Source organism: Bison bison, unplaced genomic scaffold, assembly GCF_000754665.1.
Source record: "Bison bison bison isolate TAMUID 2011002044 unplaced genomic scaffold, Bison_UMD1.0 scf7180017864267, whole genome shotgun sequence".
NCBI lineage: Eukaryota > Metazoa > Chordata > Mammalia > Artiodactyla > Bovidae > Bison > Bison bison.
In genome coordinates this window covers 1846338-1871491 of record NW_011494839.1, presented here as the reverse complement: position 1 = coordinate 1871491, position 25154 = coordinate 1846338, and the positions used below count along the sequence as shown (strand labels likewise).

At 42.0% G+C, this 25154-nt stretch overlaps 1 protein-coding gene across 3 annotated transcripts in view; it reads left to right on the top strand.

Moving 5' to 3' along the window:
• The first annotated feature begins 555 nt into the window (after window positions 1–555).
• Window positions 556–25154, top strand: part of LOC104994804 (serine/threonine-protein kinase Sgk3) — a 61429-nt gene continuing 36830 nt past the window's right edge. For 2 of the 3 annotated variants that reach the window (XM_010848463.1, XM_010848461.1), the window contains exons 1-4: window positions 556–658; window positions 15873–16089; window positions 21686–21769; window positions 24150–24222. In XM_010848463.1, coding sequence (XP_010846765.1) covers window positions 16012–16089; window positions 21686–21769; window positions 24150–24222 — 235 coding nt within the window. In that variant the 5' untranslated portion in view covers window positions 556–658; window positions 15873–16011. Of the gene's footprint in view, window positions 731–15872; window positions 16090–21685; window positions 21770–24149; window positions 24223–25154 lie in introns of all 3 variants that reach the window. The other variant, XM_010848462.1, reaches the window with a different exon arrangement.

The following is a 25154-nucleotide window of genomic DNA, read 5'->3' as shown; positions in this document are numbered from 1 at the left end:
CTGGAGTGAGGATACTTTCTGGGAGTCTTTTCCACAATTTTTAAAACAAGGAGGCTGTTGATGAAGATAGGTAAAGGAATTGCTTCCTTTCTTTGCCCCTCGAAACCGTTCCCTATGACTTTTCACGCTTGGAACCCAGAATTCGTGTGACTGTCCGAAGAGAATGAGATTAGCCAATGCCCTGAATAAGTGAACTCTTGTTACGTTACGTTGTCTCACCCAGTCCAACACCTTAGCTGGAACCTGGGCAGAGTGCCCTCTCTTCCCTTTCCCAAGCCTCTTTCCTCTCCCTACCCCTCAAGGCTGTCTCTCTCCTTTCACCCTTTCCCTCTGCTAGAGTCCCGCCCTTCCTTCCTCGGGGTCGGACAACCCCAGGCCCTCCGGGGCTGCTACCCGCCTACAGCTCCTCTCGGAAGCTCCGCCCCAGGAGGCTGAGAGGGTGGAGCTGAGTGAGCAAAAGCCCGGCCCCGCTGCGGGTTGGGCGGGGCTGGCGACCGAGACGGCGCCGTTGATAGGTGGGGGCGTGGCTTGCCACGGTGGGGCGGGGAACGCGGAGGGAGCGGGTGGGGGCGGGAGGCGCGGTGTGGAAGCCTGTGGAGTGTGGCGCAGCTGTGGCCGCGCTTCCCGCTCGCCACGCGCTGGGCGTCTGTCTCCGAAGGTAAGCGTGGGCAGGTGGCCCGGCGCCGCGCCGACCCTGTGGAGGCATCCTTGGCGGGCGCGCCAGAGGCAGGTGTGGTTTGGCCGGACGGGTCGCGGTACCACTTCCGCGCGGAGCAGGAGTGCAGGGCGCGGGCGGGCGGCCGGGTGGCGTGAGCCCCGGAAGGGAGGAAGGGAGGGAGACAGGGTCGGGTTCTAGCTTCGGAGCGCGGGTTAACCGCACTAGCTCCGAGCCACGAAACTCTTCCCTCCACCCACCACACAAATCTCGAGAGACCTCAGGTACTGCAAAGACTTTATACTTTGTAATGTACATGTCTAGCTCGTGGTTCAGAAACTGTAGGAGAAACTCGGCAGTGAGCTTACCGGGAGCCTTTATTTTGACTTCGTGTTACAAAGTTTGCAGGAAGAGTGCGGCTGGTAATGGGACTGTTATTTCAGCAAGGACACGGAGGCTTGCACAGGCAGTGGATTGTGGAGATTAAGCGGGCAGGCTTTTGAAGCTGGAATGTTGGGGTTTGAATCTACTTATTAATTACGAAAACCCCGGCAGTTTGCTTAACTTTTCTATGACTTTGTTTTTGCATGCGTATAGTGAGAATAATAATAGATCCAGCATTATAGAATTTTTTTCTGAGGATTAAGTGAGTTACTACTTAGTAGTGTCTGGCTCATGTTAGTCGCTCAGTCGTGTCTGACTCTTTTGAGGCCCCATGGTCTGTCCATGGAATTCTCCAGGCAAGAATTCTGGAATAGGTTGCCATTCTCTTCTCCAGGGTATCTTCCCGACCTAGGGATTGAACGTGGGTCTCCTGCATTGCAGGCATAGTCCACAGTAACTTGAGCCGTTTTATTATGCAATCAGATGGGCATTCATCTTCAAAGAAAAACCTTCCTGCAGAACCATTGCTTGGAGGTTGCTTTGGAACAGTTTTCAAAGACTGAATCCCACTGGAAAAGTTCTCATTACTATTCTGTCGTGCTAGAGATGTGATCCTCTCCCTTCTTCCAAATCAAAACCACTTTCAAATGATACCAAAACCTCAGCATCTTGAGGGTTGTTCTCAAAGAGGCATGAAGAAAGGCAGCACTTTTTCAGTGAGTGTAGCCTTATTTTAAGGAGAAGGCAATGGCACCCCACTCCAGTACTCTTGCCTGGAAAATCCCATGGATGGAGGAGCCTGGTAGGCTGCAGTCCATGGGGTCGCTAACAGTCGGACACAACTGAGCGACTTCACTTTCACTTTTCACTTTCATGCCTTGGAGAAGGAAATGGCAACCCACTCCAGTGTTCTTGCCTGGAGAATCCCAGGGACGGGGTAGCCTGGTGGGCTGCCATCTATGGGGTCACACAGAGTCGGACACAACTGAAGCGACTTAGCAGCAACTTAGCTTAGCCTCATTTTAAGCACTAAACTCTGGTGCTCAAAAAGAAGTTCATCTCACTTTATACAGAACTTATAAGTCCTACTCCTTTGGGTGGGTACTTATTTATAATATCATTGCAAAATGAAGTAAACCAGAGTACATAAACTAACCATCATCATAAGAATCCTAACTTGCCAGGTTGAAACTCAGTATTGAAAGGAATCTGAAAAATCAGATGGGCTGCCCATCATAGATGAGAATCATACCCAAAGATCCAAAACCAGCAAGTGACAGGGCTTAGACTAGAATTCAGCTCTGCTGAGAAGCAGATTATAAAATCAAAGGATGATATTACTTCTGGTGTTGATGATAGTACTATTTTTATTTTTGACAGTTTTATGGTGCTGTGAATGATTTTTCTCAGCATCATCCTGCTTCATAGCTTAATTGCATGATTCATAATCATTCTTTAGCACCTTTGATTTAAATCACAAGTCTCAGAGTTGCCACATCAATGATTGCTTTGAGAACAAGATGATTGTCTTCAGCTTTGTACAAACATGTTCTAACAGCGCTTTAGTTTTGTTATTTTATACAGCCCTTTTCTCTCATGTAAGGAATGTAAACAGCTAGTGTAAACACATTGACCTTCTAGGCAGTTTATTATCATTGTGTTATTGGTGAAGTTTCCTTGGTTGGGTAAGATAGTTACCAAATGCTAGCGCAAGGAAATCAGACTTGAGTACCAGTCATGAAAGAGATACGTTGCAATTGCTACTAACTTCAAAAGCGTCCTGAAGTGAAATTATTTGTAGATACTGGTCTGTTGCTTGCTGACTGTCCCCTGGCTCCTTGTCGAGTCCACTCCCTCACCTGTAGGTATTTGTTCAGATGTTGCTGTATCAGTCAGACCCTCCTGTTTAAAATCCCATTCAGCCCTACTCTTCCTGTAATATGTATTTGCCTGTCTACTTGTCTGTTATCTGTTGTCTGCCATGAGACGGTAAGTTCCATGAGGACAGGGGTGCTTGCCAGTTGTGTCCACTGCTATTCCCGAAGTGCCTGGCACCAGGGAGGGTCACATGCCGGCATTTCCAGCTAGGACTAGTAATTACTTAAGCCAGTTCACCATTCATTTTGCCATGATCCACCCTCCCCCATTTCTAGTTATTTGTCCTGTTGTGTTAGCCGCTCAGTCGTGTCCAGCTCTTTGTGACCTCTTGGACTGTAGTCCACCAGGCTCCTCTGTCCATGGAATTCTCCAGGCAAGAATACTGGAGTGGGTTGCCATTTCCTTCTTCAGGGGATCTTCCTGACCCAGGGGTCAAACCTGGGTCTCCACATTGCAGGCAGATTCTTTACCGCCTGAGCCACCAGGGAAGCGAAACCTGGAGGCAGTGTTGATTCCTCCTTCTCCCTGGCACTCCATGTGCAGATAATAGCTACTGACTGAGTTCTCTTGTCAGTTTTTCACAGTCCTGCCATTCCTATTGCTGCCATGTTCCCATGTCTTCATGTCCTCCTGGATTCCATTTCGCCCTCTACACTCAGCTCTACTAGCTCCCTTCTCGTTTGCCTTCACATCCTCACCTGCAGGATGAAATCCAGAGTGAGAAGGCTGGCGCTGAGTTCTCTGTAATGAGATCTCAAATCCACTTTTCAAGCCTGTGTCTCCCACATAGAAGAAAAGTGATTTCCAGCCTATACTTGTAAATGTGAAAGTAAAATAAGGCTTTGATGGTGATTCCCTATAAAATTCCAGGGTTGCCTCACAACAGTTTCTCTTTCTTTTTTTATTAATAAGTAGGTCTTTTCCTCCGGGTGGGCAGGAATTCTGACAAATAGGACTATATGACTGTTACCTGTTTGTCCCGAGGACTTTTGCTGCTGTTTCTAAGTGCCCAGCCTTAAAAACCTCTCACATGTTACTGCTACTGCAGATACCTATATAGGTTTAGTTGGAAAATGTGTTTCCTGTCTCTGAAGTCTAGAGACTTTTATGACTTTTAAAGAACTTGCCACACTCTGATTGTAGTTCTCTGGGCATTTGTCTTTTCTTTTTTGGTACATACAAGGTCCTGGAGGACGGGAAGCATGTACACACAAATTCTAGTTACTTTTTTGAGGAAAGCAAGCTATGTACCCACTTAGCTCTTTTTAAAATAAAATAAAGTTCACCTTAATAGGTCTTTAAATCATGAAATATTGAGCCTCAGCGATCATTTCTACAAGGTGGACACTCCAGGAAGAAGGCAAAGGAAGCTCAGTTCTAGAAAAATTTTTAATGCAAGTTACTGAGGTCTGGATTTTTGGAAGGGAGAGCAATAGACCCAACACCCATGTAGGCTGCCAGGCCCAAGTTTAAAAAAAAATACACAGACTCACTCAGAAAACCATTAGAACAAGATAGAGTCATGGAGCCATCTGCAGCTTTGGATTTTCTTGTGAAGAGTTATTCCTAAGCTGTATTTTGTATTTGCATCTCTTGACATGAATAATACTGTCTCCCTTTGTTTTCTGAGCTGGAAGACTGAACATTCTTTCTGACCTGCAGAGAGCAGTTTACCTTCTTTTCCTTCATTGTTTCATAAAATGTTTGTGCTTCTTTTGTTGTTTATTTTCTGGATATATACAGAGGATAAATGCCACAAGCTTTTAAATTCTTCAGAGAAAGGTGATAGATACAAGATTCTTGAATTTGTCTGTTGTTGAAGCTTCCGGTTTTATTAAGTCTTCTGTCAGCATTTGGTTTCATATATTTTGCTTCATTTCATTATAAACATGCCCTTGCACATATTCTAGCTGAGTGATTGCTTTTATTTTACTTGTGGTTTTTTTATTTCCTAATAGATTAAATCTTATTTACGGAAGTTGTGTAGACATTTCTGCAGTTTAATTTTCTTTCCTTCTCTTTTGCCTCCCAAACCTCAACTGGAGTTTTTCCATTCTAGGGCACTCATTAGCCTAATTTATTTTCTTACAAATATCTTCTAAATTTATTTTACCATTGCTGGGATGAATCTGTAGTTTCTATTGACAGGAAAGAGTTGGTAGGGAAAAAAAATACACATACGTTAAGTCCTAATTTTTGTGGATTTTTAAAATAATTATTTTTGGACTATAGTTGATTTACAGTGTTTTGTTAGTTTCAGGTGTACAGCAAAGTGAGTCAGTTTCACATATACATGTATCTACTCTTTTTTAGATTCTTTTCTCATATTGGTCCTTACAGAATAATGAGTAGAGTTCCTATGCTATACAGTAGGTCCTTATTAGTTATCTATTTTATATATAGTAGTGTGTATATGTCATTCCCAATCTCCCAGTTTATCCCCCTTCCCTTCTATAGGTTTGTTTTCTACATCTGTGACTCTTTCTGTTTTGTAAAGAAATTCATTTCTACCATTCTTATAGATTTACATACAGGTGATATCATATGATATTTGTCTTTCTGTGTCTCACTACACTCAGTATGATAGTCTCTAGGTCTGTCCATATTGCTGCAAATGGCATTATTTCATTCTTCCTTATGGCTGAGTAATACTCCATTGTGTATTTGTACCACATCTTTATTCACTCCTCTCTTGGAATTTAGGTTGCTTTCATGTCTTAGCTATTGTAAATAATGTTGCAGTGAACATTGGAGTGCATTTATCTTTTTGAATTATGGTTTTCTCCGGATATATGCCCAGGAGTGGGATTGCTGGATCATATAGTCCTATATTTAGTTTTTTAAGAAACGTCCATACTGTTCTCCATAATGTACCAATTTACATTCCCACTAACAATGTAGAAGGGTTCCCTTTTCTTCACACCTTCTCCAGCGTTTATTTTTTGTCGATTTTTTGATGATGGCCATTCTGACGAGTGTGAGGTGATACCTCACTGTAGCTTTGATTTGCATTTCTCTAATAATTATTGATATTGAGGATCTTTTCATGTGTTTATTAGTCATCTTTGTGTCTTCTTTGGAGAGATGTCTGTTTAGATCTGCTGCCCATTTTTTTGATTAGGTTAAGACCTAATTTTTGAAATGTTAAAACTTTAAGGTAAAAATCTGCATCTTTACTAACAACAGCTAATGTGAGGTCAGGATTTAAAGCAAACATACTACAATTTAAATTTAAAGTGTACTATAATTTAAATTTGTAATTGACTGTAAATTTTGTCTTTGGGAAATTTCTTCTAATGTGCTAACCAGTGAAATTTTACTGTCAGAAAAGAACCTTGAAAGCAAATATTTGCTTTGGAGTAAAGTATCCTTTATCACACCGTATAATCATCTGTGTTTACACTGAGTCTTCTTTGTTTATAAAACGCCTTAGTTAAAGGTGTTATCAGATAGAATCATTCATGCAAATATTTGAAAGTTGTAGCATAGACTAATTATATATCTGTGGCACTTGGTAAGCACTGTGTAACTATCTATTAAATTAAGTAAGTCTATATGTTTTAAGGAAAATTTTATTAAGATACTGTAGTATATTAGTATGTATGGTAATAGAATTGATCTAATGAAAGGGGAGAAATGGGTGATTCTGGAGACTGATGAAGGAATAATGAGGCAGTGGCTGCTTTGAAGATCTTACTTACCTTCTTTAGCAAATTAGAATTCCCAAGTGTTTCTTTCCACCCATTTGTTGAAAGAATAAACAAGCTAATGTATATTGGGGTTTACTGAGTGCATGGTGGTAAAGAAGTCACAAAATTTGCACTATAGTTGGGTCTCAATAAACAAGTCACATGCTATCTTAGATGTAAATGCTAAAATGGAAAGCCCAGGATGATGACAGAAGATTCATTTGGGGAAGGAGCACTTTAGTTAGGGTGATCGTGAAGGCTTGTAGGAGAAAGTGACCTTTGAACAAAGGCCTCAATGTGAAGGGCTGAAGAGAAAGCCTTCCATCTACGCAGAGGGGACCCAGCCAGGGACCAGAGACCGGAGTTGGGAACATGCTCAGTGAGTGTGAGCCTTGGAGAGAGGCTGTTCTGATTGGAGTCTAGTGATTGCAGGGTTAAGAGCCCTGGTGCAAGGCAGCTGGAGAGGTAGAAAGTGGTTAGGTCACATGGGTGCTTGTAGGCTGTTGACAGTAATTCAGAGTTTGGATTTTATTCTAAGGGCAGGGGGAAGCAATAGAAAGAGTTTAAGGAAAGGAGTGAAATTATCAGATTTACAGTGACTTTAAAAAATTGCTCTGGCTACTGTGGGAAGAATGGATTGAAATGAGATTAGAAGAGATACAAAGCTGAAGGTGCTCCCAGGACACTCTGCGATGTGATGGTTATCGTTGTCTTTGTGGGGGTTTTTTTGGTTGGTTTTTGTTTTTCTGTGTGGTTTTTTTTTTTTTTTTTTTTGGAGTTTTGATGCTTCCTTAATCTGAATTCTGCCAACCTCCGCAGTCAGAAGCAGCTTTATCGTAGCCTTCCTAGGGCCTGCGGTGTTTTATTACCACTGCTGGTTCCATGCCACTTGCCCCTGCACTTTTCTCTTGCCTCATATAGGCACCCATCTACCTATTTCCCTGCCAATGATCATACTCCCCCAGAGAATCATCTCTGGAAGTGTTCTGGGTGGGAATGTGCTCCCCTCAACAGTGCAAAAGCGTGGGAAGCTGAGAATAGGGCAGGTGTTCTGGTGATGGGGACCCCAAGATAGTGGCTTTGGGAGGCTGATGAGGGTAGAGCAGAGCATTGCTGCTGCAGTTCACATCCTTGCCCTGTCAGTTCTGGAACCAGTGAAGGGACATGTTAGTTGGCATGAGGTTAAGGCCTTCCTCTTTCTCCTAGCAGTTTTGATATTAATAGTGGAGAACAAAGGATTGTCAGCAGTCACTTCTGCCTCCTCACTCAGTCCCTTCCTTAAGTATCTAATAAAATGCAACCAGTTTTCAGAAAACCAACAAATTCATGTAACTTTTGTCCAGATTCTGGAACACTCCTATCAAATTGCTGGGTGCAGACTATTCTATATTGTGTCCCCACATTGGATATTGTGCACAAACTTTATTTCTGATTCTTATATCACTGTTCTTTATCCAGAATCAGGATAAAAGGTGTCTCAAATAAGAGTTGCAGTAAGGAAAACTAGGACTGTTTTGTGATTACAGAATGAGAGCGAAATCAAAGAGGAGGGTGGGGTGAGAATTAGAATAAAGTAGGAAAACAGGAAAAGTTGTAACTGATTCATCATGTGTTAGGCTGGGGAGGTTACTATGTATCTTTCATTGGCAGATCCTGTTAGATTTTTCAGTTCTTCTGCAATGAACTTAGTTTATAGATGTGACAAAGAGGTGCTTTGTTTCTGTTGAAACATTTCTAATATATTTGGAGCTGGTAGTCTGTGAGGGGGAAGTAAACAGATTTAGATTATATACTCTTATGTAAACTTTCAATGAAGTAACCAGTTGGCTTGGGGTAAGAATGTCCTAGGAAGCTGCTTTTAATATAGTTTAAAAGCAGACCTACCCACTTGACTTATAGCCTTCTCAGGAGTAATTCCTGCCCTCATCCCCCAATTATTTTTCTTGAATTCTCTAGGTAAATCCCCCTTCCCCAGAGCAATTCTCATACCAGTCCCCAAGCCATGCCCAGGGTCTGCATGAATTTTCTCTTTTCTCTTCCTTCACCGTCTCTGTCAGTTCCCTCCTTTGGATCCTTGTTTCCAAACACACAGTGTCCACTCATGTTCCTGCTGATGAAGAAAACCTGTAGGTCCTCCAGGCCTGCTCCTTCTGCTCGGAACAGGATCATTATTAAATTCCGTTGTGCTTTGGTATGAATCAGCTGACCCCTCTCTGTCGTGTTGAGTTGAGTGGATGCTGATAGTTACGAATGCACCTACCTTGTAATTTTGGGTAGGCCCCATTAGTCAATACTGAACAGTCTCTGTGATTGTGGAAGAAATGAGTTAAGAAGGGCTCTGCTTTTATTGTAGAGGGAAAAGCAGAAGAATCTTCTGACTTTCTTATGAACTGTGTTTTTTTTTTTTTTCTGCTGTCTGAAACAAAGATGGACACAATCCAGGCCAATGATTGCATACAGTGGACAAAAAGGTGAACGTGGCGATGAAGGGGGAGAATAAGTCTTAATTAGTATCTGTCTATTTTAATCAATATTTATCTAACATTTTTAATATAACTTGAATTTGGAGATTTCTATCATGAAATTTCATCTTTTTTCATATTTCTGCTTTTCGTAGGCCCACATTTTTTTAAAGTTTTTATTTATTTTTTTAACACCAAAAACATTTGGTATTGGGAGTATAGCCGATTAACGATGTTGTGATAGTTTCAGGTGGACAGGGAAGGGACTAAGCCATACATATACAGGTATCCATTCTCCCCCAAATTCCCCTCCCATCCATGCTGGCACATAACATTGAGCAGAGTTCCATGTGCTATACAGTAGATCTTTGTTGGTTGTGCATTTTAACTGTATATGTTAAATGTATATGTATATGTATGTGACCATCCCAAACTCCCTAACTATCCCTTCCCCCTGCAACCGTAAGTTCATTTTCTAAGTCTCACAGGCCCAATATTTTAAAAAATTGAATTTATTAATGCTCAAAAAAAATCCTATGATAAGATCTATTTTGGTATTTTCTTTATTTCATAATTTAGCTCTTGATTGTCCTAGTGATGGGACCACCACCACTCACAGCCGGCTCTGTTCCAGGCTTTTGATTAGATGTTGAGGGTGATGGTCTCAGCAGCACTCCCTGTCGCCTCCTGGTGGCAGAGTTGAAAGCTGCTTCTCCTGTGTGCGGCTCTCTTTCTGTAACTCCATGGTTAATGGGCACTTGGTGCTCCATTGCTTTGCCTCCAAAGGTGATTTAGAAGGGATGTGTGCAGCAGAAGTGTAGGAAATTGAGAGGCGGCGTGTGCACACTGGGCTCTTGGTGAGAGCCGTGTTCACATCCCAGTGCTGCCACCCAGAGGTCTGTGAGGATGTGGACCTGGTAGCCTCAGTTTCTTCATCTGTAAAATAGGAATAATGACCCTTGACTTCTTGGGTTGCTGTGAGAAGTAAGCTATGTGTTGGATGTGAACACTTGAAACAGTGCCTGGTGTTAGCACTCAATAAATGTTACTTTCTCAACCTTAACAGTATTGACATTATGGACCAGGTAATTTTTTTTTTTCCTGGCCATGCTGCCCAGCATGTGAGATCTTAGTTCCCTGACTAGGGATTGAACCTGCATCCCCTGCTTTGGAAGTGCAGAGTCTTAACCACTGGATTGCCAGGGACGTCCCTTTTATTTATTATTGTTACTTATTTGTTAATTTTGTTGGGGAGGGGTACCAGGTAACTTTCTGTTGTAGGAGCAATGCAGGATGCATGGCATCATCCTTGACCTGTAGCCACTAGCAGCCCCCCAAACTATGACAACCAAACATGTCTCCATTCGTTGACAGATATCCCCTGTTGAGAACAACCATACATACAACATTTACTAGCTGTGACAGTATCTTGGCAAAGCATTCTCACCCCTAAGGTCCTCTGAAAGTTCTTTTCTTATCTGACCCACTTTGTTTTGTTATGTTGAACATGTCTGAGTTCATTCATGGTGTCAGGGCTTCCCAGGTGGCACAGTGGTAAAGAATCCACCTGCCAATGCAGGACACATAGGAGATGTGGGTTTGATCTCTGGGTTGGGAAGTTCCCCTGGAGAAGGGAATGGCTACCCACTCCAGTATTCTTGCCTGGAAAATCCCATGGACAGAGGAGCCTGGCAGACTGCAGTCCATAGGATCCCAGAGTGGAAATTGACTGAGCGACTTCACACACACATCTGAACTCAGTCTCCTTAGAACCATGTGACCTCCCTTAGGCAAGCCAGCTGCCCCTGGGAACCAGTCTGCAGGATGATCTTGTGACTCTCCAGCAGAACGAAGGCAGACTGTTTTTCTGTTCCTCTTTGAGAGGCCCTCCATACCTCTGAACCTGCCCCAGAGTTCCAACTTTGATTCTCATGTGAACACATGGCTCTTTGTTCTTTTCTTTCTTAGTGTGGGATTCCTTTTTTTAATTAAACTTTTAATAGTAGAATAGTTTTTTTTTTAACTTACAAAATTGTAACAAAGATAGTAGTACAGAAGTACCCATGTATCCAACATCCATTTTTCCCTATTAATGTTATTATTATCTGGCAGCACCATGCAGAGGATCTTAGCTCCCAGATCAGGGATGGAACCCATGCCTCTGGCAGTGGAAGCACAGAGTTTTAACCCCTGGACTGCCAGGGACGTGCCTAGAGTGAGATTCTTATATCAGTCCTCTTCTCACTCCATTTTATTGAGCTGCCTGGCCATTAGATTTTTAATTGCTTCAGAATTTTAATTGCTTCAGTTTTACAGAATAAATACACCTTAAGTATACAGTCATAGCAAAATTGCTTTTTCAAAATTTTGCTTCTGACCATTTAAAAACGCGTCCATGAACCTTCTTCATTGCTTCCCAGAGGGCTCTTTAGAGCATACATGTGTTGTTGAGGTAGAGTGATCTAAAGGATAATGGTCCTAAAGTCAGACCACTACTGGCTCTAATCCTGACTCCACCGCCTCAGGAGGTTACTTCATCTTTTTATGCTTCGGTTTCTCCTTGGTTTCCTCTCAGTGGAGCTGTTGTGAGGAGCAATCAGGTTAACACATGTAAAGCACAGTCTGGGTTATCATCTTGCTTAGACACTAAATATTAAATATTGTTAGGTTGCAGGTTCGGCTCAGCTTAAGGAGAGCCAGTGTGGTATAGCAAATGAATACATATAGATTTGGGGAGTCACAGATTTGAGTTGGAATCACCTGTTTGCTGGATACTAGTGTGGACAAATGATTTGATCTTTGTACGATTTCTTCACAGCAATAATTTCATTATTCTAACTCCCTTTTTCAGAGAAAATTGAGGCAGACAAGTGTGATATCTTTCAAATATCTGTTCCCATACCTGCCTGGCTTTATAATTTGCAAAATAAATTTGCAATCTTTAGTTGCAGCATGGGAACTCTTAGTTGCGACACATGGGACCTGGTTCCCTTACCAGGAATCAAACCTGGGCCCCTCTATTGGGAGCTCAGAGTCTTAGCCACTGGACCACCAGGGAAATCCCTGCCTGGCTTTATCTTTAACAAGCCTGAGGATCCATGACGATCTGCGTGCATGTCCCTTTTGTGTGTTCTCAGAGTGTACCATGCATACATCTAAAATCATACTTAACCAACTATCATAAATTCTGTATAACCAACTATCATAAGTTCTGTATTGCTTATCATTCTACCCCATTAGTCAAGTTCCTTGCAGATAGAGTTTTCTCTTTGTCTTTGTGTTGCTTAGTGCGCAATGAAAGCTTAATAAGTATTTGTTGAATGAGGAAATATAAATTCATTTGAAGCAAATTGTAATGTATTTGATCCAGTTTACTGACTGACTGACTGAACAGTGCTAGGTTTCATCATCGCAAATCCTTAAAACAACCTTGTGAAGTAGGCATTGCTAGCTTCATCTGCTAGATTAGAAAATTGGAACTCCTATCATTTAAACTTATGTAAGGACTCAAGGTAGAAAATTGTGCATTTCATCCCCATAAGAGCTGTGGTCATAGAAGAAAGGGCCTCCCAACAGGAGCTTCGGCCTTAAGAGAGAGAGGAACATAGCAGCGGCCATGCCACAGCCTGCCCAGGAGGGAGCAGGGCCAGGAGACGCATGTCCTGATGCCCTTCTTTCCACCCCATGTCCTGCCAGTGCCTCTCTGGATTAAATCAGCCGGCAGCCAGAGGGCCAGGGAACCTGTGCGGTGCGGGCTGTGGTGGTCACTGTCCTAGGTTATGGAGTGTGGGGTGGAGCAGGGTGGAGTCTGAAAAGGAAAACAGAGAACGTCAGTGCAGTCTTCCTCTTTCTGTCCCTTAGCATTCGCTCACACTTGGTGCATAAAGCTTCTGTTCTTGACTCAGGAAACTCAAGGTCCTATAGTCACTTCAGCCAGTTCATTCATGCTCCCACGTGGAGTCACTGCTAGTGTTCTTCACGTAAGGTGATAGAAAAAAACGAAAATAAAATGCAGCCGCTGTCTGCAGTCTACAGATGCAGTCTCAGCATCTGTAGCTAGTCCTCTGGCTCAAATGGCTCATCATTCCTTTTTTTCTTCTAATACTTACTTTCTGTTCCCCTTACCCTCTGCCTGGTCAGTCATTGTTTACCGGATGTCAAGGGTTGTGCTAGTTTTCTCCAGCAAAAACATCCCATTGGCATCACCATCTGATTAAATTTAGAATCATCCGTAGTCGTGCCCTAAGATCTTTGAGCCAGGTAAACAGACCCGTAAATGTGAGTGTAGTAGGAGTCAACACCCCTGTATCCTTCAGGTTTTTGACAGTGGCACTGGTTTCTGAGCTTCTCCAGGGATGTGATGAAGTTTTCGATTTGCTTTCTTAGTGGGGAGACGGGGGAGAGGTTCAAGGATTCCTTCACCTTTTTTCCATAATGGATTTTATGACACAGAACAGGGAGCCAATTTAGGGATCTGGCCAGTGACTAAGTGTATCTATTTCCACTAAAATTCTAGGACTAGGAAAATAACCACAGGACAGGCCAGTGCTCCCATTGGACCCACCATGCGATAGATACCAGGATTGACTTTATCTCTCACCTGCTCTCTGGAGTGAGATGGGTGCTCTGACTGGAGGGCTATGTTTTAGGTTTCCTGGGACTAGAGTCACTTCAGAGCTAGTGTCTGGTAACCTTTGGAAAATCCTCGCTCTTCTCTTTCCCAGTGGCCAGTCACCCTTGTGAATGGCTGCAGGTAGTTCTTAAGTAAGGTCTGGAGAAAGCGTGATGGGGTGCACGTGTGGGTATGTCTAGGGCCACAGTAATCTTATGTTTAGATTACCGTGAATGTACTCCCTTATGTGTACCTCAGACTCCTGGTAAAATTGTTGAGATTCTTCACATTTTTTGGTGTAAAGTTGATCTCCTCTCAGAGTGGGCTTTGAACTTCTTTCTGGGCTCTTTTGGCATGTAATTCCCGTTAGGAGGTAGTGAGGGATGGTGGGGCAAAGAGAAATCGTGAAACAATTTGAAAGGGCTTATGGGAGGGGACTTAGGAGGCCGTGTCTCCTCAGAGGGCAGGTCGCTACTTTCAGCTGAGATGTTTGGCCAAATGTGAAGTTAAACACCCTTGTTGTTCAGTTGCTTGGTCGTGTCCGACTCTTTGCGACCCCATGGACTGCAGCATGCCAGACTTCCCTGTCCTTTACCGTCTCCCGGAGCTTGCTCAAGCTCATGTCCGTTGAGTTGGTGATGCCATCAACCATCTCATCCTTTGTTGTCCCTTCACCTCCTGCCTTCAGTCATTCCCAGCATTAGGGTCTTTTCCAATGAATCAGCTCTTCGCATCAGGTGGCCAAAGTATTGGAGCTTCAGCATCAGTCCTTCCAATGAATATTGAGGGTTTATTTCCTTTAGGATTGGCTTGTTTGATCTTCTTACTGTCCAAGGGACTCTCAACAGTCTTCTCCAACACCACAGTTCAAAAGCATTAATTCTTCGGTGCTCAGCTTTCTTTATGGTCCAACTCTCACATCCATACATGACTACTGGAAAAACCATAGCTTTGATTATATGGACCTTTTTTGGCAAAGTAATGTCTGTGCTTTTTAATGTGCTGTCTAGGTTTGTCATTGCTTTTCTTCCAAGGAGCAAGCCTCATCTTTATCTGCCCAAGTGCCTGCATCTGTGATTTAGGGTCATTCACTTTTCCAGCTCTTGCCCTCATGTTAGCATAAGAGATTTTACAGCGTTGCATATTTAATTGGTTCTGCAACCCTTGTCATCAAACCATGCCTTGATTTTTACTTGTATCAGATTAGCAGCTGTTAGGGGAAAAGGGCTCATTTAGAACAGCCATAGGTTTTCCGCTCATCTATTTGGGAATTCACAGCTTTCAGTTGGTCATTTGTTTTGTGTATATTCTCAGGGACAGTCAGAAGCAGCTACAGTCCAGGTCACTATTTTTGAAATCAACATTTTCATCATATACTTGACCTTATGGCACCTTGCTCACCACTTGTCCTTCATCGTGGGACAGGAAGTTTGAATGGTCTTGGTATCACTATGTGCCAGATTGTCAGTTTCCCCTCCCCTCCCTCCATAGTAATGTTATCAGGATATTGATCAAACATGCATTTCATTTTTGAGGGTCAGTTTTCTGGGGTCATTCTTGGTGCATTTACTGGAGTAGAAGGGACTCTAACAAAGGGACTGTTGACTAAGCTGATGGGGGCAGAGGTGAGAGAAGCAACAGGACATGGGGAAGCACCCTTCTCACAGTGTTTGGAAGCCGTTACTGCTCCCAGGCTTTCAGCTGTAGCTTGAGAGAGGTCACCTGGTGGGAGCCAGACAGGCCTTGTTTTAAGTCACTTAACCTCTCTGTGTCTCAGTTGCCTCATTTGTAAAATGGGAGTAAATAATTGGTTACTAGACAGGTTCCCAATTGGAAGCAGACTTCACCAGTTCCTCTTGATGCTAGGAACTTAAAAACCACCCTTTGAAAACCCTCTCTCAGTCCATCACAATAGAGTCCTTTCAGGTGAGAGTTAACCCTTGGTCCATAGGAAACGTGGTTGTAAATGCTCCCGGAAATTCTTAGTAGAGAAGAAAGTGGACGATTTAGCTATTGAAAGGGACATAACAGAAACTATGTCTCTAACCTGGGCTGAGACTTAAGATCAAAAGTTAAATTCCTGCAAGAAGAGGGATAAAATGGGTTCTGTGAGCCAGGAATGACAAATCAAGGTATTTTAAAATCATTTTGCTAATCAGTTCTTTTTTTTTTTTTTTTTTCTGTTGGTTAAGGTTGCATGATGGAGTTTGAACATTACCTCAAGAGGTTTTATGTTTTGGATTAGCTAATTGTGTTTGTCCTCTGCTGACTGTTTCTTTGGACTCGCTTCTTCGTGTCCTTCTGAGGCAATAAACTCAAAGGGATTATACCATGGACTACAAGGAGAGCTGTCCAAGTGTAAGCATCCCCAGCTCTGATGAACACAGAGAGAAAAAGAAGAGGTTTACCGTAAGTATGTAATGTGAAGTTCATGGGACAAAATTGAATGTAGAGAATATTTCCATTTCTGCTTTTCTTCCTGAACCTAGAATGGCTTCCCCTAGACTTGGCAGCTTATCTTTCAAATGATGTGTCCTCCACAGTCTTCTCTGTGTACTGTGATGGAATACAGTTTCCTTTTCAGTGTAGATTTTTGCCTGTTTCCCTATCTCTTCAGAGATGCTTGTGAACTATCCCTTCAGAGATGCTTGTGAACTGTCCGATAGACCCTCTCAATCGAAAATGTGCATACGAGTGGTTCTGTGGCACATACACTTCTCAGGATCTGTGGACTCTGAAAGTCATTGATTCCATGTGAAGAACCACTGTCTTAATTTCCACATATCTTTCTTAAGACATTTGTCATTGTAAGATTTTTTTTTAATGTGGATCATTTTAAAAATATTTATTGAATTTGTTACAATTTTGTTTCTGTTTTATTTTATTTTATTTTTTGGCCCCAAGGCATGTCAGATCTTAGCTCCCTGGCTAGGAATCAAACCCGGATTTCCTGCATTGGAAGGTGCAGTCCTAATCACTGGACTGCCAGGGAGGCCCTGACATTTGTCATTTTCTACCTCATTGAAAAAATATTTAATCTCTTTTTTCACCAGAGAGGCAAAGTCCATTTCTAATTTTACCTTTTATTATCATGGTGGTAACTCAGTGGTAAAGAATACGCCTGCTAATGTAGGAGACACAGGAGATGTGGGTTCAATCCCTGGGTGGGAAAGATCCCCTGGAGGAGGAAGTGGCAACCCACTCCAGTATTCTTGCCTGGAGAATCCCATGGACAGAGGAGCCTGGCGGGCTACAGTCCAGGGGGTCACAAAGAGTCAGAAACAACTGCGCAATGTATCACCTTCTCCTCATCAGCTACTATAGGACTTTATAAAGAGCAAGCAATGGGTATTTGGCTGAGTCAGTATATCAGTGACTGCTGTTGGGAAACACTCACTTTTTTATTTAGTGTAATGCCACACTATTAGTATTTAGTCTGGCAGTCTTGTTAGTATATAGAGATCTGCTGTCTTCCTTTTCCTCAAAAACTGTCATTTATCTTGTCTGTAACAGATCTGTTCTTCCTTGTAAGGCCCCACCCACTGAGCACTATGAAGAAACTCATTTAACCCCATCCTGTTCAACAGTTTGACTGAAAATGTAAGCAGTTCTTTTAAGTAAAAACGCCTAGGCTGTCTTTTTCATTGTGGTCTCTTTCTTTTATGTGAACACATGCTCCTTCTCCAGCTTGGCATCGTGGTTTGTGGCCAGAGAGGTGTCCCCTTTCACAGTGTTTGTTCAGTGGATGACTGACCTCATGGTAGCCTGGCAAATGCCGGCTTTCTTGTCATCCTCTAGATCTTTGCCATTCCAGGTGTAGAGTGACGGGTCTGGTGAATCTCTGGCTGTGGTTGACCTGATCCAACCCTGGGCCTCATGCCTGCATCCACCACTGGCATCCGCTGTTGACGGACTGATCTGTAATCTGTTCTTTGTTGGCTTGGTGAGTGGGGGTGACTGACTGCTGACTTAGCTTCCCCTTGGCCCCGTGGTGGCTGTGGAGCCCACTGAGGCTCTGTGTGCCCTCCACTGCTCCTCACTCAAGTGGTCTGTCCTGGGCTCTGACCACTGGGCAACCTGGCCCCTGCCAGAGTCCACATCACAGGAGGGGTTGAGGAGTTAAACTAAACCCTCTGACCACTCCAGTCTGCCTTCTTAACGAGGTAGGGGCCCCCTAATGGTGGTTTTCTCCCAGAGCCTCAGACAGAGAGCTGGGAACAGTCCTTCCATTTTCTGTTCTCCCTTCCTTAATGAACATGCTTCCACAGCCTGCATGCAAGCCCAGAGCAGAGAGATTGCAGCATGGGTCTGGCCATTTGACTCTCCTCAGACATTGTAGCATTATCTTCAGCGTTTATTCCACATTCATATAAGCCAGTTTTAGAGACATCACGTTGGATTTCTCTGGCGGTCCAGTGGTTAAGAATCCGCTTGCTAATGCAGGGGACAAGATTTTGATGTGTGGTCTGGGAAGATCTCACATGCCTCAACAACTCAGCCCTCTCTCTGGAGCCCACATGCCACAACTACTGAAGCCCGTGTGCACTAGAGCCTCTGCTCTGCAACAAGAGTAGCCACCACAGTGAGAACCCCACGCACCACAACTAGAGAGGAGCCCCCGCTCGTCGTAACTAGAGAGAGCCCGCGCACAGCAATGGAGACCCAGCACAGCCAAAAGTAAATAAATATTAGAGGAAAAAACCATCATATTGATGTTAAACCAGAGATCAGTATACTTTAGGTAGCAGAGTAGAATGTGCAGTTTTCATTCCTTCCATCTCCTTATTTTTAACTTTGGTAAGTTCTCTCCTTCAAGGACAGAACCTCCTGCCGAGTTTGTTGGAAGCTCATCCATAGCAGATACATGCAGTGGGTTATCTCAAGGGTCCTGTTTTTCATGGTAGGAGTATTTCCTTGTGTGAAAGGGTGAGAGAGGCCTCTAGCGTCACTCTTACCAGCTATTCCCAGAGCTGTCCCTGGAGTTCTCTGAGGCTCCCTCTAGATCACCTTGTTCACCTCCTCCTATCGGATGCTCAGATGGTACCTTGTCAAAGAGGGACTTTACTGACCACCTGCTATACAATAGCACCTTCACACGTCACCCTGCCCCTTCACACGTCACCCTGCCTCTTTCACACTCTGTCCCACTTACCCTGTTTAGCTTTTTAATAGCAATTATCACCACCTGACATACCTTTAGGTTTATTTATGTGCACTTCTCCTGAACTTGTTCTTTGAAGCAACAACTTCCCTCACTATCATTTCACCAGTATCTAGATCAGACATGGACATTTAGTAAGTGTTTGTGGCATTGAAGTTGAATGAGAAAGGAGGGTTAAGTTCTTGTGTTTGTTGCTGACTACTGTAGTACAGTCCTCGGTCCTCAACAAGCTTGGTTCTAGTCAGTGCAGATAGACCCCACCCAACCCAGCACAGACTCTGTCCAGCTTCAGCATGTCTGTGTAATACTTGGGAACAAAAATAGACACTGCGTTAACTCTTCAGTAATATTTTTATGAATAGTTCTCATGTGCCTTTTAAATGACTTTATTCAGTTCAGCTTCTCTCAGAAAAATGCACTGCATTCTAGAAAGTCTTGACTTAAACCAAGTCTAAATTATACTTTGATTTATCCACTCAGAGAACTGTCCTTGAGCTTTTTTCTTATGCCAGCTGCTGTTCTAGGCATTGGAGATAAGTGGGTAGCAAGCATGATGGCAGTCCTTGCTCTCAAGGAACTTAAATTCTGGTGCAAGACAAGCAACAAGGAAATCTTTTTTAAAAAAAACTTCATAAGATTTATTGTACTTGGTTTTGTTAAATTCGGTGTATTTTTGCAAATGAGAGTGTCTTTTCAAATTTGAAAGGTTTTTTTATTCACTTGTATTTTATTAGAACTTACTTAGTAAGCTCTTGTTCATAAATCATCCTGCTAATGAGTAACCTCACAGGGCTTTATCTCAGCTCCTATAAATAGAGAGCAGAGCTGCCTCAGCCTGGAACCTAGGTTTGGTTCCAGTCTTGGCTGTACTCGAGTATCCATGGGAAGCCACCTTATCCTGTCAGGAAGTCAGCACAGACAATGTTGTTTGTTCAAGATGCTCATAATCATATTAAGCTAAGTCTCTGATCCTTTGGAAGGAGTCCTGCTTCCAGGCCCATCTGATGCTGACTACCATGGGAGATAAAATCTGTAGTCTGCTTTTAGAAACGTGGCTCTGTTTTGCCGGCACTCTGATTAGGTTCTTCTTCCTCTACTTCTGCACTCTCTCCAAAGGGAGCCATGTCATCTTATAAACAATTCTGACATCTTACCCAACAGCTTCCTGTAAGACAACTGAATGTCCTCTTGGTTAACACCAGAGGTAACACCGAAAAGCTCTCTTACCCTTGGAGCTCATGTAAAGGTGCCTGGATGGTCTTGTTCTCTCTGCCTCACTTATCCAGGTGACTAATGCAATGGGTTGGCTTCACCTTCCAGGTGAGACTTTGTCCCCTTTCTCATGGGAGGGTATGGCTTTACGTTGTGGGGCCCTTCTTACTGTGGGTCTGTTAATGTGACCTTATCTTTAACAGTACTTCAGAGTTCATACTTCATAAACATACACAGTGTGAGAAAGATCTTTGCTCACAGTATTATCTAACTATGAAGTGGTGAGTGGAGCTTTCCAGTCTCTCATGGGAAAGGATAGTTTGTGTAAATGCTTGTCTGGCCATCTTCTGAAGTAAATTTTCTGGCCATCTTCTGAAGTAAATGTACTGTGTTATCTACAGACTGTGGACAATTGTATTATAAACATCTCTTTCCCCTAATCTTCACTGTAAAATAGTGAGGTTGATAACCCAAGACATACGTCAGTGAGTTTTTCTTCATACACCTAGATACTTGCTGTTTTTAGAAATGATAAAAAGATCTTTGGGGTCCAATTGTTTTCTCTGTGTTATGTTGAATTATATTCTGAGCCTCTCTGTGGGATGGACTATGAAAGATAATTCTGTATTATAACTGTTGATTTGACTCTTGTTCTAGTGCATAGGAGGTTAGAATATTTAGATTTTAGTCTCACAAGTCTGTGAACTTGGGCAAGTTATTTAACTTCATGGGGCCATCATTTCCTCCTATCTGCAATAGGGGTTGTAATATTTTTTCTGTTTACTTCATAGGGTTGTTGACTCTGGTTATATGAAATTATGTGTGCATGAAAATGTTAAAACACAGGCAAGAAAGTCGTAGGAAATATGAGAATAAAGTCTTGGTTTGAAAAATATTGTGTAAAAGATGCCCTGAAAGGAGGAGAACTAATAACTGAGTATTTACTATGTACCAGGCATCACTTTTGAAAATACTTTATCATTTCAGAGTAGTGGTTACCTTTGGGAAAGAAGAGAGCAATGTCATCTGTTGAAACTGTGTTTTATTCTTGGGGCTGCTGCTGCTGCTAAGTCACTTCAGTCGTGTCCGACTCTGTGTGACCCCATAGACGGCAGCCACCAGGCTCCCCCATCCCTGGAATTCTCCAGGCAAGAACACTGGAGTGGGTTGCCATTTCCTTCTCCAATGCAGGAAAGTGAAAAGTGAAAGTGAAGTTGCTCAGTCATGTCCGACTCTTAGCGACCCCATGGACTGCAGCCTACCAGGCTCCTCCGTCCATGGTATTTTCCAGGCAAGAGTACTGGAGTGGGGTGCCATTGCCTTCTCCAGGAAATCTGAAACAAGAATTGAAAAATGCCAGAATTCAGAAGATGTAAATAATGAGTACACGGGTGTTCATTATGTTACTCTGAAAACTACAGAAAATTTTTCCTACCATTTAAAAAATAAAACACCTTTCAACAAGATAAAAGAAATGTTTGAGTTGGTATACTTGTGTATCTTGGAGGATTGTATATAAATATTAATGTTTAATTATCTATTTCATAGGTATGAAAACATTTTATTTGCATATGTAAATAGCTAGTGGGGAGTTTCCCTCAAATTTTATTTTATTATTTTTAATTTCTACAGGTTTATAAAGTTCTGGTCTCAGTGGGCAGGAGTGAGTGGTTTGTCTTCAGGAGATATGCAGAGTTTGATAAACTTTACAATACTGTAAGTAACAGTCTACAAGATTTTTACTTAAAACATGTGAGAAAACTGGAAGCTGAAGGAATTATTTGATGATTAAACAATACTTATGTATATATCAGACAAGCAGAAAAGAGATTCTTCAAAATCATCCTAATTTTGGAATGCTTACTAAAAAGGGTGAGAGAGGACTTCAGATAAACTACAGAAGATATAGATGTGTAGTCTAAAATACATTTCAGTGTCATAGAATATTAGAAATAAATCCTTTCTATCTGTTTTTCTAATAATTGTAAATCATCATGCTGCTGCTAAGTCACTTCAGTCGTGTCTGACTCTGCGACCCCAGAGACAGCAGCCCACCGGGCTCCCCCGTCCCTAGGATTCTCCAGGCAAGAACACTGGAGTGGGTTGCCATTTCCTTCTCCAATGCATCAGAGTGAAAAGTGAAAGTGAAGTTGCTCAGTCGTATCCGACTCTTTGCGACCCCATGGACTGCAGCCCACCAGTCTCCTTTGTCCATGGGATTTTCCAGGCAAAAGTACTGGAGTGGGGTGCCATTGCCTTCTTCGAATCATCATGCTATTTATTTCTAGTTAAATTGCCCAACTGTTAGCTTTAAGTGTTAGAGCAGAGAGATTGCGATATGGGTCTGGCCATTTTTGCTGCAGTGTCTTCAGCATTTATTCCACGTTCAGGTAAGCCAGTTTTACAAACATCATGTGTGTGCATGCTGAGTCACATCAGTCGTGTCCAACTCCTTGCAACCCCATGGACTGTAGCCCACCAGTCTCCTCTGTTTATGGAATTCTCCAGGCAAAAGTACTGGAGTGGGGAGTCAGTCCCTACTCCAAGGCATCTTCCCAGCCCAGGGATCGAACCCATGTGTCCTCTGTTTCAGGCAGATTATTGTCTGATTCACCAGGGAAGCCCATTTAGAATAAAAGGGAAGAGAAAAAAATAACATTTTCAATCTGTAAACATGTGTTTTTTATGACTGTAGTTTGCATTTGGAAGCTTTTTATTATAGAACTTGTTGAACATGTATGGAACTAGACTAGTATAAATAGAGAACATCAGATAATGTACCATCCATCTTCAAGAATTATTGTACATGGTCATTCTTGTTTCATCTATATCCCTAGCCAGCCCACTATAATTATGAAGCAGATCTCAAACATCGTATCTTTCTGTTTGTAAATATTTCTGTGTATATCTCTAAAAGATAGATTCTTTAAAAATATACAATGTCATTATCACAATAATTAATGAAAATGCTTTAATATCAAATACTCAGTGTTCATATGACTGGTTGAAAATCCTGTTAAGTGTCTTTTTTTTTCAAACAAATCGTTATAAATTTTATTTTTTTAACTTTTTCAAAAATTTTTATTGAAATATAGTTGATTTTATGAGTTGTCTTATAATCACTAAGTTTCCCCCTCCACCTCTCTTTTGTGTACAATTTTTTTGTTGGAAAAAACAGGGTCATTTCTCTACAGATTTTTTTATCTGAATTTTGCTGACAGCTTGCCCATAGTTTAGACTGATTAATTCACTCTCCTCTTCTTTGTATTTCCTGTCATTGGAGATATATCTGTATTCTCTCACACAAACGCACACTGTATGTGTGTGTATGCGTATGTGTGTGTGTGTGTATGTGGTATATGTTTGGGTTTTTTTGTTTGTTTCTAAAACATTTAAAGTTACTAGAGAAATGCAAGGATTGGTAAGGCTGTATAAAGACAGTATATGCGTGGTTCTTTGATGTCAAGTGATGTCAGGCTTATAGTAAAAATAAGCATTTACCCATTTTTATGGCTTTACTGCCCTAAATTGAATTTCTTCAGGACCAAGTTGTTTTTCTCTGGGGATAGGCAAATCTAAGAGACAGATGTGTTAGAATATTAACAGGAGGAAGGATTGAGCAGAGGAAATTGAAAATTCATCAGCTTTCTCAGAAAACAATTGCCAGTCTGTCAGAACACAGAAGTTACATTTCCTGACATCATAAACAGGGAGTAAGTAACAGGTATTCAAAACCTATACCCCAGGTTCTTGTCCAAGTACTTAACTTAAACAATTTTAAGCCTCACAGCAAATCTATAAGTGCTCAGATTATCCCCATTTTCCACAAGAAAACTGAAGCACAGAGATGTTAAGTAGCTTATCCAAGGTCACAAAGATACTAATTGTTTTATTGGGACAAAAGAGAATTAGCCAGATTAATGGTATTTTACTGGCATAATTTAATATTGTACACTTAATCATGATATACTTAAAAGTATGATGGGTTTTTATGATGGATTTTTTTTTTTAAATTAGACTGTATTTTATTTTGGCATGTGTATAACTAGAAGACCTATATAGTAAGTTTATGTAATATTATTTTTTTCAATTCTAGTTAAGGAAACAATTTCCTGCTATGGCCCTGAAGATTCCTGCCAAGAGAATATTTGGTGATAATTTTGATCCAGGTAGGCAGTAAATTCTTAGACCAGCCATGAGTAATGTTAAATTTTGAAGAGGCAGTTAACATATTCATTGCCCTGGATAGTAGTGTAAATCTGCAAAGCTGATGGTTCTCAGGCTGTATGCCTGATTACCAGGCATTGTTTTAAATACTTTATATGTTTTAATTCATTCACTCCTCACAGCAGCTTTTGGAGGCTGGTTTTACTATCATCACTATTTTATAGATGAGGAAGCTGAGGCACATGTTAGATAATTTGCCCAGGCTCACATACAGCTAATAAATAGCAGATCTGAAAGTTAAATTCAAGTGGTCTGGCTTCAGATAAATCTGTTGATCACTAAGGATAATGTGGATTACTTTCCTAACCATGAGAGGCATTCCTTGTTATATCCAGAAACATTTACTAAATGTGTGGTCTGTACATGGCACCTTTCAGGCCTTTGAATGGGATACCAAGTATCCTATTGTTCACCTTTGGGAAGCCTAATGTCACATAGGATCTCAGAAATCTGGAGGCTGTATGTATGTCTGAAGCCTCAACTGCAAAAAAAATTTTTTTACTAGACTTTTAAGAAATCAACCTAGTACACAATATCTACTTATTAGACAGAAATCTCTATCCACTAGAAATTCCATACGTAAAGTCATCTGTCTATGCCACAGGTGGATCCTGACAAGCTATTGAGTTTCCTCTCTCCCCACCATCTTGCCTCCTCAGCTAACTTGCTTGTAACCATCAGACCTGTGATTCCTGAGTGTCTGCTTTCTTGGTTGTTACTCAGGAGATGAGCTCTCAAACCACTTATCTTGCTTCCTCTCTACAGCCTGACCCTACACTGTTCCTTTGTCTCCCAGACCTTTTCACCATACCCAGTGCAGTTCTGTCCATGATGAACAAACTCCTTTACCCTCCATCTTTTTCATATTTCTTTC